Source organism: Astatotilapia calliptera, chromosome 13 (assembly GCF_964374335.1).
Source record: "Astatotilapia calliptera chromosome 13, fAstCal68.1, whole genome shotgun sequence".
Taxonomy (NCBI): Eukaryota; Metazoa; Chordata; class Actinopteri; order Cichliformes; family Cichlidae; genus Astatotilapia; species Astatotilapia calliptera.
In genome coordinates this window covers 32,951,596-32,964,881 of record NC_137434.1, presented here as the reverse complement: position 1 = coordinate 32,964,881, position 13,286 = coordinate 32,951,596, and the positions used below count along the sequence as shown (strand labels likewise).

The 13,286-nt window shown below is 43.0% G+C and overlaps 2 protein-coding genes across 3 annotated transcripts; one reads left to right on the top strand and one right to left on the bottom strand.

Moving 5' to 3' along the window:
• Nucleotides 1–293: 293 nt before the first annotated feature.
• cyp17a1 (cytochrome P450, family 17, subfamily A, polypeptide 1) lies at nucleotides 294–5,733 on the bottom strand. Its single transcript, XM_026190832.2, has 8 exons — nucleotides 5,342–5,733; nucleotides 5,120–5,258; nucleotides 4,383–4,618; nucleotides 4,004–4,090; nucleotides 3,468–3,686; nucleotides 2,756–2,925; nucleotides 2,380–2,483; nucleotides 294–1,645 (listed from the first exon to the last, which is right to left on the bottom strand). The coding sequence occupies exons 1-8, from the start codon at nucleotides 5,654–5,656 to the stop codon at nucleotides 1,365–1,367; spliced, it is 1,551 nt and encodes a 516-aa protein (XP_026046617.1). The 5' UTR covers nucleotides 5,657–5,733; the 3' UTR covers nucleotides 294–1,364.
• Nucleotides 5,734–9,556: 3,823 nt separating this feature from the next.
• On the top strand, nucleotides 9,557–12,257 carry borcs7 (BLOC-1 related complex subunit 7). Of its 2 annotated transcripts, XM_026189540.2 has the most exons (5): nucleotides 9,557–9,938; nucleotides 11,489–11,551; nucleotides 11,704–11,747; nucleotides 11,838–11,858; nucleotides 11,947–12,257. In XM_026189540.2, the coding sequence occupies exons 1-5, from the start codon at nucleotides 9,807–9,809 to the stop codon at nucleotides 11,996–11,998; spliced, it is 312 nt and encodes a 103-aa protein (XP_026045325.1). In that variant the 5' UTR covers nucleotides 9,557–9,806; the 3' UTR covers nucleotides 11,999–12,257. The 2 variants fall into 2 exon arrangements, with proteins under 2 accessions (XP_026045325.1, XP_026045326.1); XM_026189541.2 differs by lacking the exon at nucleotides 11,838–11,858.
• The last annotated feature ends 1,029 nt before the right edge of the window (nucleotides 12,258–13,286 follow it).

Sequence of the window (13,286 nt, the reverse complement as noted above, 5' to 3'; positions counted from 1 at the left end):
TGATTGCAGTCACACTGATGAAGGGTGCAGATGCAGGACGATGATTCGTTTATGACTCAACACCAAATTAAAAGAAAAGCCGGAGCAACAGGAGACAAACTGTTGTCACAGGTTCCTGCGAGCTGGGTCTGGATATGTTTATGTATACATCCTTGTCCTTAAGCAGTTCTCCTACTTATATGTATATGCAAGTATATTTACTATATTGAGTAAACATAATTTACATTTGATGGGGGTGTCGCGAAATCGATCAATGCAGAGCAGTGAGACAAACCACGGAGGCCCCAGAGAAGTGCAATCAAACGATGAGTTTATTTACCAGGAGAAAACATCAGCACATGTCCTCTGACCAAAATACATGTTGTGGACACTTATAAAGCAGTGGGGTACACGCCCCCCCATGGCGTCAATGACAGATTAAAATAGGTTCCAGACATTAGTCACAGTTAATCGTACATCTTTAATAGCTATAAGCAGACATAGAACTTCTCTTTTCTATAACACCTTCCATACAAGGTAGTAAACTTCAAGCCCTCAGGGTCTCTGAGGCTAATTATTGACTCAAATGAGTTAAGGCCTCAGGCCGGACACATTCCTAGATTATATGTATTATATGTACTGTAAGCATGCATTGCAGTCATCCTTCTATGTTCTAGTTTCCCTCAGCATGGATCACCTGGACAGTCACGCCAGTGAAGCTTAAAACCTCTAATGAACCGAACATCAACTCGAAATAAGCACAGATATGCAATGTGCATAAAATACTTCTGGCTGTACCTGTAATAAAAGTTATCATAATAAAAGGATCCTCAAATGGACATCTTCAATAAACAGCTGTAATGCAGTATCAATACTGTGAGAAATATTATTAAGTGGAATGATGCTGTAAAGAATGTTATTAATGCAGTTATAATGATGCAGGTTATACGGCAGCAATAAAAGAATTTCTGTATCTCCACAAGGGACATCCTGTTCCTTTCACTGCAGTACATTTCTACCGTGTAAACCTTTATTTGTGTTCTCAGGATCAAAATAAAGTGGTTACATTTTGAGATTACCTGGTTACATCTTTGTGTTGTGGGTTAGTTTTTGCAGTAAATTTTGGGTGAATGGACATCCTGTGTTATATGATCTCATCACAGACGTCACCTTGTACATTTGAAAATGAGAAAGCATCCTGCCTCCTGATGTCAGCAGAGTTAGCGACACCGGCCGATACGTTCTCCTCACAGTAGAAAAATAAAGAGACTGTTTGGAGCTGTTACAGGAGACTGTGTTACACTTCAGAAAAATAAGATTTCATGTCACAGTGCTGCAAGCTTGCTTTCCTTCTTGATGGTGCGTACGTATTCACAGCCATAGGACTATTCTGCCTGGCACTTATGTCTTGCCCAGTCTGGTCTGATTGTGGCATTCACCTTGTACTTGGCCGGCTGCAGGACCACTCCGAACTTTCCCTCCAGACTTGGCAGATCATGGCCTGGTGGGACAGTCAGAGTGAAGCGCTGCAGGATCCAGGACAGGAAGAGAAAGAGCTCCATCTTGGCCAAGGCCTCACCTAGACATACTCTCAGCCCAGCACCGAAGGGCAGGTAGCTGGGTGATGGGATCGTCAGTCCTGTGCCTTCACTATTCAAGAACCGGCCTGCAGAGCAACAACAACAGGTTTCACCAGCTGGGATGGTCACAGAAGCTAAACTAAAAGAACTGTCAGATCCAGCCTGTATACATATGTTGGTTCAGGATTTCATGTATTTGTCTCGATCTTAAAACAGTGGCGGTGAATCAAACGGGAACAAGACTCCAGGTATCCCCTAAGGTGAGGGTTTCCTGGTGAGACACTGACTTGCTGCTATTAGAGTCCTTTCTCCTTGGACTTTCAGATTCCTTGGAGAATTTGAAAGTCCAAAAATTATCGTTTGATGCATGCTCAATGCTGCAGCTGGGATAGGCTCCAGCGCCCCCCGCGACCCTGAAAAGGATAAGCAGAAGCGAATGGATGGATGGATGGCATGCTCAATGATCCAGGTAAGTAAATCCCCAAACGTTGATTCTGTTCATCTGGACGTGGCCGTTTTTTTAGTGGGAGAAACGTTTCGTCACTCATCCAGGTGACTTCTTCAACCCAAAAACCATCAAAAACAGGGTGTTTGTCGGGTCTTTAACATACAATTCAAAGCACCCTGATGTCACTGTTATTGTGTATTAACTTAAGTAGCCAAAAGCCATAACAATGATAGGAGCCAGAGACAGTGTCTGCCTTTCTATCACCATTAATCATCCTTGACTGAGGGAAGAAACCAAACAGACGTTTGCCTCAGAGAATAAAATCAGTTTCCATAACTGGATATTAAACTGTGGACAGATGTTTGCTCTTACCAGGGTCAAACCGCTCTGGGTTCTTCCACTCCTTCTCGTCATGGTGCAGAGCCCACAGGTTGATAATGACTCGAGTTCCCTTCCTCACTGTGAAATCTCCAAGGCTACAGAGACAAGAGCTCCCAGTTCACTCATGGGATTGACAATGGTGTTTGTGCATCAGGTAAATGTATTTTTAAGACTTCATTCAGAAACAGAAGATCCCAGATCAGTCCTACTTGTCAGTACAGAGCAGTAAGCTTCCTGTCCTAATAAACAGCCTGGTCACTTTTCACAGAAGTGTGTCATTTTAATAGATCGATGCAGTCAGCAGTCACCTCTGCTGTGTGTCAACATGGCTTTATTAAATGGGTGAACTCAGTGAGCATCGCTGTACCTGGTGTCACAGAGAGCCACGTGGGGGATGAGTAGAGGTGCCACGGGGCGAATCCGTAATAACTCCCTAATGGTGGCCTCCAGATAGGGCAGACTGCCTCGGTCGGTGAGTTTAGGAGAGCGGCTGTCACCCACCGTCCTGTCCAGCTCATCCTGGATACGTCTTTGCACCTAAACATGAAGCAGTAGAGTCACTGTGCATCGGAGATGCTCTTTAACAGCTTCACACACTCAGGATTCACACGTTTTTCTCTGTTGCATTTGATTAGAATCAATAAAAATATTATTCCCATTGGCTGCTGCAAGTTGGACATTAATGGGAATAAAGGGCGTGGCATGCTACTACACAAGTTCAGATTAACATCACTTACGTGTTGTGAGACTTGGCATGTTTTCATATGTGTGCTTTCACATTCACACTCCGGGCAGGTGAGTAACCTGATCTGCAGCTGCAGCCACCTGGAGTCTGTATGCTTCATTCAGCTGTGGTTTTCTTGCAGCTTCACAACAACTGACTTTATTAATGACTTTGTGTGTGTTGATGATGTTGCATAGGTATAGTTTGTAAAAAGATGCTTAAACTTAATTAGATTCAGAGTTTTAAACATGTTTTAGACCACAGACAGAGAGGAGGAGAAGGGTCGTTTTCATCAGACATCTTTGAAAGCCACGCCACGCGCCTCGTGGAAACACTGCTGCTGATCGAGCCTTACCTCTGGGTGATGAATCAGGTACGTTATGGCCCATTTGAGCACAGTGGTAGTGGTTTCCACGCCAGCGCCAAAGATGTCTCCCACTGTCATGAGAATGTGGTCATCACTCAGGCCCACGGACTCTGCACTTATCTCTGATGTGTTGTTGTTCTCCGCACTGCGCTTGGCTCTTAGCAGAGCGTCTATCAGGTCTCTCTGCACGTGGTCGCTGTAATTCACCTGTGAGGGAGCAGCATGTCAGCGTACAGGATACAGCGTACAGAACGCTTTGTATTTATTTAGCAAAGCAACCTAGTGTGACCGCTGTAGTCAAGTATGTCTCTGTGTGATAATGTCCACCATCTCACAGCTGCACAGGATCACAGCTCTACTACAACATTGTGGTTTTTCTGCCTCAAATGTTGCCGATGCATTTGTACAAATGAAAGGAACCAAGTATGTGGTATAAGGTACGGGGCACATGACTAAGAGAGCAGTTTGTACTGTACACTACCTTTAAATTTCAAACACTAATGGCCCCGTGGTTAAAGGGTTACCTTGTGTTCATCAAATTTCTTCTGTAGAAGTTTGTCTCTCATGGAAACACAGTGTTTCAGGAGACGTAGGTCTGCATTAGGAAAGATCTGTGATAAAGACAAAAACAGCCTGATAAACATCACGGTCCAACTGTCACCTTCTTGCTCATCGCTCACAATGTGCTGCGAGAGCTCGATCGTGCTAGCATCATTATAAACATGCACTGCAAATGTGTGTGGATCAGACACTCTTCACATTCTTTCACCATAGATTCTAAGCAACACCAGAGTGGCAGTAATCCCACTAAGGAAACGCAACGAGGCGGCCTTTATCTTTCTGTTGATTGCCTACATTTACACTGCGGTCTGATTGTTTCTGCTCTGAGTTCTTGCTGCTTACCTGCAGCCAGGGGAAAATGTCCACCAGGCTGTCTTTGGCCACAGTGTCCACAATGCCCTGGCTGTACTGCAGCATATTCTCAAACTCTGGGTCGCCTCGGCAGTAGGACGAGTTGAAGCAGAGAGAGCAGATAACATTGGTGACGGCGCGAGTCAGCTCAGGAGAAAGATCCAGGGCCAGCCCCACGTCTGCTGCCTCTGACAGCACGGAGCACAGAGACTGGGCCTCTGCACAAACTGGGCAAGACAAAGTTCATTACCTTACATATTTATCATACTTAGAAACACTACAGCAGATATTACTGCATTTGGAGCATTTGAAATCTCTCTGTACACACACACACACACACACACACACACACACACACACACACACACACACACACACACAGTTTCCTACTGTTGCCAAACTTTTGTTGTGAGCTCTATATAAATAAACGTTATTGTTTCTCTTTATTATTTTCATTGTGCTAGAGTAGAATGAGAGTAGAATGAGAGTAGAACGACCAATCACTTTGTAAAAACAGGTCCTTTCCACCTGCTGACTGATCATTGCATTAGATATTTCTCTTTAACTTAAATCTATGCTTAAATGCTTTGAAGAGTAAAAAAAGTCCTCGAGTGTGTTCGTTTAAATGAGTGCGTCTGCCTGTTGTGATTTATTGCTGCTGATCTGCCTGCCATACGCAGTCTCACATGAGAGAGTGGTATCAAACTAGAGGAGTGAACTGTACTCACTGGTCTTCTCAATAGAGGCACAGCCTTCTCCAAACATGCACAGGGCTGCGTGGACTATCTTCCTGTGGAACTTCCACGTAGCACTGTAGTCTCCAAATGCAATGTCCTTCCCATCTTTAGTCAGAATATCTGTAGTTACCTTCATCACAAACACGACATGATGGAAACCAATCCAAAAAACAACCAAACAGAACAGGACATTTAGGAGAGAGTTATACCCACAGTTCTAGGTCTTCCTGCAAACGTCTTTCCCTTCTTGAGCAAGACTTCTTTGGCGTGCACATGATGGTTGACGACAATCACGCTGTGGGAGCCCATCATCAGCGAGTATGTTTGTCCGTATTTTACCTGCAGTTCTTTGAAAAGCACATGTGGTTGTAATTCACTCTGCAGGCTCAGCAGGCTGCCAATGAGTGGTAGTGCAGGGAGGTGTGGCGGCTCCCTAGAACCGTGTGCAGACATCCTGAACTTGAACTGCAGTGCTAACAAAGTGAGGCCCACCAACATGAACACACACAGATACCAAAACCAAGCCATATCAGTGACAGAGGCGCTTGGTTCAACAGAGCTGAAACATCCCAGGAAATATCTGTTCAAGGTTTCCCAACCACTGCGGAGCGCTGCTTTTATGCAGCAACTTCAAGGCCAGGTCCTTGAATCTGTAGGACTGTGACAACTCAAACAAGATAAGATGACACTCAGTCTTTCTAGAACTACACAAGATGCTGTAAAAGTGTAGAAAAGAACAGAACAGGACAGAATATAATAGAATAGAACAGAATAGAACAGAATAGAACAGAATAGAATAGAATAGAACAGAATAGAACAGAATAGAATAGAACAGAACAGAATAGAACAGAACAGAATAGAACAGAATAGAATAGAACAGAACAGAATAGAACAGAACAGAACAGAACAGAATAGAACAGAATAGAACAGAACAGAATAGAACAGAATAGAACAGAACAGAATAGAACAGAATAGAATAGAACAGAATAGAACAGAATAGAATAGAATAGAACAGAACAGAATAGAACAGAATAGAATAGAACAGAACAGAATAGAACAGAATAGAATAGAACAGAACAGAATAGAACAGAATAGAATAGAACAGAACAGAATAGAACAGAATAGAATAGAACAGAACAGAATAGAACAGAACAGAACAGAACAGAATAGAACAGAATAGAACAGAACAGAATAGAACAGAATAGAATAGAACAGAATAGAACAGAATAGAATAGAATAGAACAGAACAGAATAGAACAGAATAGAATAGAACAGAACAGAATAGAACAGAATAGAATAGAACAGAACAGAATAGAACAGAATAGAATAGAACAGAATAGAACAGAATAGAATAGAATAGAATAGAACAGAACAGAACAGAACAGAACAGAATAGAACAGAACAGAATAGAACAGAACAGAATAGAACAGAATAGAATAGAACAGAACAGAACAGAATAGAACAGAATTGAATAGAACAGAATAGAACAGAACAGAATAGAACAGAATAGAATAGAACAGAATAGAACAGAATAGAATAGAATAGAACAGAACAGAATAGAACAGAATAGAATAGAACAGAACAGAATAGAACAGAATAGAATAGAACAGAACAGAATAGAACAGAATAGAATAGAACAGAACAGAATAGAACAGAATAGAATAGAACAGAACAGAATAGAACAGAACAGAACAGAACAGAATAGAACAGAATAGAACAGAACAGAATAGAACAGAATAGAATAGAACAGAATAGAACAGAATAGAATAGAATAGAACAGAACAGAATAGAACAGAATAGAATAGAACAGAACAGAATAGAACAGAATAGAATAGAACAGAACAGAATAGAACAGAATAGAATAGAACAGAATAGAACAGAATAGAATAGAATAGAATAGAACAGAACAGAACAGAACAGAACAGAATAGAACAGAACAGAATAGAACAGAACAGAATAGAACAGAATAGAATAGAACAGAACAGAACAGAATAGAACAGAATTGAATAGAACAGAATAGAACAGAACAGAATAGAACAGAATAGAACAGAACAGAATAGAATAGAACAGAACAGAACAGAATAGAACAGAATAGAACAGAATAGAATAGAACAGAACAGAATAGAACAGAATAGAATAGAACAGAACAGAATAGAACAGAACAGAACAGAACAGAATAGAACAGAATAGAACAGAACAGAATAGAACAGAACAGAATAGAACAGAATAGAATAGAACAGAATAGAACAGAACAGAACAGAATAGAACAGAATAGAATAGAATAGCCATTTATTGACTTTGTACACGTACAAAGAAATTACAGGAGCTCCACACCAACTGTGCAGGAGTGAAAAAGTAAAATCAATAAATAGCAAACAAAGGAAATATATAGAAAACAAGACAAAGGCACACACAGGAAACAGTGTGAAAGGACTTAGTTACTTAGTAGAGTGAGTATTACGTCAGTTTAATGAGCGAGTACGCGCATGTAAAAGCGTGTATAACTGTGCAGGACATCATAAAGAAGACCCAGTTAGCTATTAAAGGCATGGGAACCACGCAGGAAAACGCCGAATGCACGAAGTTAATTTGTGGTGGAGTATGTGTTGCTTTGTAGCATTCCTAGTTTGATTTGCTGTAAGATATGATGTGACCACAGTTTCATTTTAAATCTGGATGTTGTACAACTAGGGTTGCCAACCGTCCCTTAAAAAACGGAATCGTCCCGTATTTCGAAACAAAAGTACACGTCCCGTATTGAGCTAATAAGGGACGCACTTTGTCCCGTAATACAGTGAGAATCAAAAGTAGTCTATAACTTTTAATGGAATTAACGCTTTGTTTGAAAACATAATTCCCAGCCCCTCTCCTGCTTTGTGACCAATGAGCTGACAGCACACTTATGACAATTCGAGTATGACAATTCAGATTACCGCTCATCTCATTGGTCGAGGAAAGGTCGCTTACGGAGAAAATACCGGAAGACAACAGATGACCACAACAAGAAGCATGGCCAACAGGGAAACAAACGCCGACACTGCGGTGCAAGTCTCGGACGACAGTACACCTAAAGCTGAGCAGACACTGTGCGATTTTTTCAGTCACGTTATTCAGCTCCTGCTCAAACTGCACGATTGACTCGCAGGGGTTAGAAGTTGGTAGGTCACGATGCAGGTCTCACACTATACGGCCGATGCTCTGATGCGACCTGAGTGCTCACACTGTGCCTCCATAACATGAAGGTTATAACAGAAAATCTGTCGCTCTCCCTCTCTCTCTGTCTTTCACTCACACAGACACACCACCACCATCAACTTTGCTAAATTGCTAATGAAAAACATTGATCAGGCAGCTGTGATTGAGCAGCAGTGTAAATCCAACTATTTTCACGGTTGTTGTGGTCGTGATCATTTTGTGATGCCACATCGAAAAGGCTCGGATGAGCTTTCCAAAGTTCTACAAGTTGTGCCTCCATCGCTTGTGTCCAGATCACACGCTGCACAGCCGTGCTGCTGCGTCTTTTTCACCGACGTTTACGTGTTTGCGCGCGAGCAGTGTGAGCGGCTGTGGTGAGAACCTCACGAGCGATTGATGATCGGGAGCTGGTCGTGAGGTGTTAATCACTTCTCGTTACCCCACGTATACTACACGACGCACGATGAAGGCCAAAATCGGTCCGATCACTCAAAAATCGGCTCAAAATGGGCCAAAAACCGCACAGTGTGAGCCCAGCATTAGAGCAGCAATGTTTGTTCCCCTCAGAGAAAGGGAAGAATGGGAAAAGGAAAACACCTGGCTGGAAAACGTTAATATGGGCATGTGCAGTGAATATCAGCGCTATGTGGCCAGAAGTGTGATAATAGAATTTATTTTGTGTAATGAACAACTGCAAGGATAGATGATTACAACAAATAGATGACTAATACATAAAAGTAATACATAGATGAATAATGATGAGTTAAGATGCGTAATCATGGGAACAAGCGGGTTTACAAACAGGAGCAGCTGATTAGAAAAGCTGAAATAATACCTCAGCTGAAGCCGATTGTACTAAATGTGCACTGTTACAAGAATATTTTTCTTTCTATTATTTTCTATTATTTTAAGTTAAGCAGGACAGAGTTCTTTTAAAGAAAGATTTACTTATATTCTCAAAAGTTAAGCATGACAGGCTTCTGTTTAAGAAAGAGACCTGTTTTACTGTGTTAATGTTGTCATTTTGAGCTAAAAATAAATGGCTAAATGATCATTTGTTTCACATGTGTTGATATCACAAAGAATAGAATATGCATCTACTTAAATCAAATTCAAGTCAAATGGTTAAAAAAATAATTTCACACACAAAAAAAGAGCTAGAAAATTCACCACACTGGGAAGGATGAAGACAACTGGGTCGCCCGGCCCTGGCCACGAGGTGTCCCTTATTTATTTTCCAGGGAGTTGGCAACCCTATGTACAACTTTAATCAGCGTCACGCATCTGAAACGTGTCAATAATAAGCTAGATGAACAGAATGGAGTAAAAGTGATTTTACTGCATGCAAGTGAGAAAGAAACACGCGGAGTTTATTTGCACACAGCCAGACTGCGCGTCTGCACCGGAGCCCTATCTAATCTACTGAACTCGTTGCTGTGTAGTTTGTCCTTTCCCGCGCACCATCGCTAGCCAACATAGGAAAATGGCTTCAGCTGATTCCCAGCCGCGGTTCGGACAGTCTGTCAAAGGCTTGTTATCCGATAAAGTGGGCTCCTGCAGCGGGGATGTTATCGCGTTGACACGTCAAGTGCTAAAAGGATCCCGCAGTCAGGAGGTATCGCCACGCAAGTGATTTTAACTCAAGTTTAGTGATTTTTAGCGTCTGCTTTGAGCAACTAGCTAATGGAAAGCCCATTGTTAGCTAACGGAAACACTACAGGAACTAGATCAGTGTGTATGCTGGAAGGATTCAGCCTGTTATGTTCAATATTTGACAAAGAAAATAAAACCCACCAAAAGACGAGCGCTGCTGTAATATATGCGTTACTGTAGCTGATCATTGTTTATTAATCAAACAGGACACGACGGCTGCTCTGACAGCTGGAGTTGTCTTATGGCGCCAGGTGTTTCAGATGTGAACAGCTGACAGTTGTTGTTCTGGCAAATTCGACACGTGGTGCCCTGACTTCATTTAAACGCACGTGTGTGTATTGTACTGAAAATCCTGCTGATTAAAAGCGGAACATATGTAGAAAGTTGAGGATTATTAGGTTTAACAGTTAAAGCAGGAAGCAGCAGATGTTGCTGGGATCATGAACATATCACTGTGACATTAGTCCAAATGGGCTGAGGGAAGAAGTTTGGGGCCATCCTGATGCTTCGGGCACTGACCTGCTGCAGTGCTTCACTCGCTCACTCACGGTCTTCTGTTGCTGGTAGTTTGCAGCTTTGTGAGTTTTGAGCTGCAGAGACATTTACTGTCCTGTATGAACTCCGTGTTTTCAGTTCTAAATGTGATGCGTCTGTTACTACAAACATCTGTAATGAAAGAACATAAAGCAGATGACTCATGTGAAAGCACCGTGTGAACGTAGTGTTTACACGTCACACGCATGTCTTTGGACTGTGGGGAGAAATCCCGACTGGTGGCAGGTCTGTGTGTGCACGTTGCCACAGTGTACTTATCTCAGTAACTCCTCCAGGTACTTGGGCAGGTTTGTTTTAAAGCAGCTTCATGATAATTGTAGGAAGTCAGGTTTGTGATATTCATCGAACACACGGACGTGTGAATCTTGTTTTGTTGTGAAGTTAAGAGTTAAGTTCAACGAAGCTTCCTAACAGATCTGTTTCTAAAAGCCAGAGAAGTGAAGTTTTTGTTAAAAATGTGTAAGTCCTGATTGTTAGTGTGCGTCTGCACAGCTGGCGTCTGGTTTAATTTCGTTTTGTTTTGCTGACTCTTCTGGTCCAACGCTAACACGACCCAGTGGGTCTGAGTGTTTGCCTGATCCCAGTTTGATCCCAGGAGGAGATACAAATCCCAGAATACCATGTAATGTGGAATAAACAGACTTTTGCCTAGTGAACAAAACCCTGCTGTCCTTTTCCTGAGGAGTTTCCCTGTTTTCAGGATTTTCTGTTAAATGTGCTGTGGGTGTGGAGTTTTCCACGGTTGCTTTAGCAAAGCTCAGCTGTCACAGGGCAACAGGCTGCGTACCCTGGACGCGCTGCCCGTCTGTCGCAGGGTTTCCAACTGCAGACGGCTGTCCCGATATTTCTGTGACAAACAGCTGTGAGATGTTACTATGGTGATAGAGGTTTGTTTGCTCAGTTGAAGTACTGATTGAATAATCGTAACGATTGCGTTGCCGCGGATGTCTCTTCCAGCTTCTCGGTCAAGCAGCAAGAAGCATGGTGATTCAGGAGGATGCTATCCTGCACTCTGAGGACGTGAGTAGTCTTCTGATAGGTCAGAGGAAATCTCCACGATCACATGAGATGTGCTTCATTATTGGAGAAAGAAAATCCTCAAAAACAATTTTACACTCGCTGAGGTCCAAAACTGTGTCTGTGCTCTTGCTCTCTCTCTTCATCTCTTGCAGAGCCTGAGAAAAATGTCCATTATCACCACACATTTACAGTACCAGTAAGTAGCACTCGTCTCTTTCATGTATGAAACCTGTTGGCTTTGCTTAAACTGGTTGCTGTAAAGTCTCTCTGTCTGTCTCTGTCTAAGGCAGGAGGCCATTCAGAAGAAGTAAGTGTGACCACAGCTGTTTATGCCTCAGAGAAACAGCTGGAGCATTTCTCAGCAGTAAGCTTGGTTCTGTTCCTCTGTCCTCCAGTGTGGAGCACTCGAAAAACCTGCAGGACCAGCTGAGACACCTGTTGAAGTAACGGAGAGGACATGCTGTGTTTACACGGTCTGCAGACGGCGTCTCAGGACACTGTTGGACTTTTAGTTCAAACGAGATAACATTTGAAGGGAGGCGCGTCTCTGCGTCAGTGAACCACCGTGGGATACTTGACATAAATGTTGTGTTCATTAAAGTCACATCAAACAGCACACATGCTTCTGTCATACTGGACTATATGTACACCTGTGGGACGGCTGTGTGACAATAACATCAAAGACCTGAATAAAAGTACTAAATGAGCTGGTCCATTGTCTTGCATTAAGGAGAAACATGACGCTGAGCTGCTCCTGTGACCGGCCAGCGCGTCACCGAGTGGGTGGGAGATACTTTTCAGCATCTCCTCATCTTGGACAACATCCACCTCTTCAACAGCACCTTTAGAGAGTCCGGCTCCACACCCACAGCATCACCTGCTTTGTGGATCAGTGCATTGAGTGTGCTGGCATCTGCGACCCTCAACCTGCTGCTCCAGCATGTCACAGCATCCAGGACGCACTGGCCTCAACAGGGTGTCACCCTACACATGTTAAAGGACCTCAGCTGGTCCACAGTCGTTTGCTTTATCAGGTTGAGCTGCAGATGATTCTGCTTGCACCGCAGAACGCAGCGCTCGTACAAAATAGTCAAAATCGAATAAAAGGCTGAAGTGAAGCCAAGTCATCGGGACCTGCAGTCACCTGCAGCTTCAGCACTTTTGTGCCCGTTCTTGAACAGGAAGGGATATTTGTGGCCACGTTTTCATCTGATAGGATATTAAACTAAAGTTTAAACGTAGTGTTTTATCCACATACCAGGCTGTAGTCTGGCAACCTCAACGGAACAAAATGAAATTATGGGCAAAGCCTTTATCAAAACAGTCCTCAGATTTGAGGGACGTTTTTCTCTTACGCTGGCTCTTCATCATCCCTGACTGATGACACGGAGCAAAAGGACAAATTTATCAGCAGCTGAAGGCCAAACAGCTTCTTAGCCCTGCCGGTGTCCCTGTAGCCCTGCTCCTGAGTTCACACGTGTTCAACCAGACTTCAACAAGGCTGCTGAGGAGGCGAAATCCAAGGCTAGGCACGTAGCGGGGCCATCAGTACAGTCTGTGTGCAGGTTGTTGCAAAACTACAGAAACTGTTTGTGGTGTGATGCTGTGGTCCGGAGTGTAACCGGCCTCTCGCTGTGAGGGAGCTGGGACAGGCTCCAGCATCCCCGCCACTCTAAGCAGAAGAATATAAAACACCAATAATAATAAGAACGACTGATCATTTCAGCTGCTGTTA

Coding starts and splice junctions, on each gene's coding strand:
- cyp17a1 (XM_026190832.2), bottom strand. CDS start 5,656: ATGGCTTGGTTTTGGTATCTGTGTGTGTTCATGTTGGTGGGCCTCACT. Junction 5,259..5,341: donor TTGCAGGAAGACCTAGAACT/GTGGGTATAACT, acceptor TTTGTGATGAAG/GTAACTACAGATATTCTGAC. Junction 2,926..3,467: donor ACCTGATTCATCACCCAGAG/GTAAGGCTCGAT, acceptor CTTCATGTTTAG/GTGCAAAGACGTATCCAGGA.
- borcs7 (XM_026189540.2), top strand. CDS start 9,807: ATGGCTTCAGCTGATTCCCAGCCGCGGTTCGGACAGTCTGTCAAAGGC. Junction 11,552..11,703: donor CTATCCTGCACTCTGAGGAC/GTGAGTAGTCTT, acceptor CATCTCTTGCAG/AGCCTGAGAAAAATGTCCAT. Junction 11,859..11,946: donor CAGGAGGCCATTCAGAAGAA/GTAAGTGTGACC, acceptor TCTGTCCTCCAG/TGTGGAGCACTCGAAAAACC.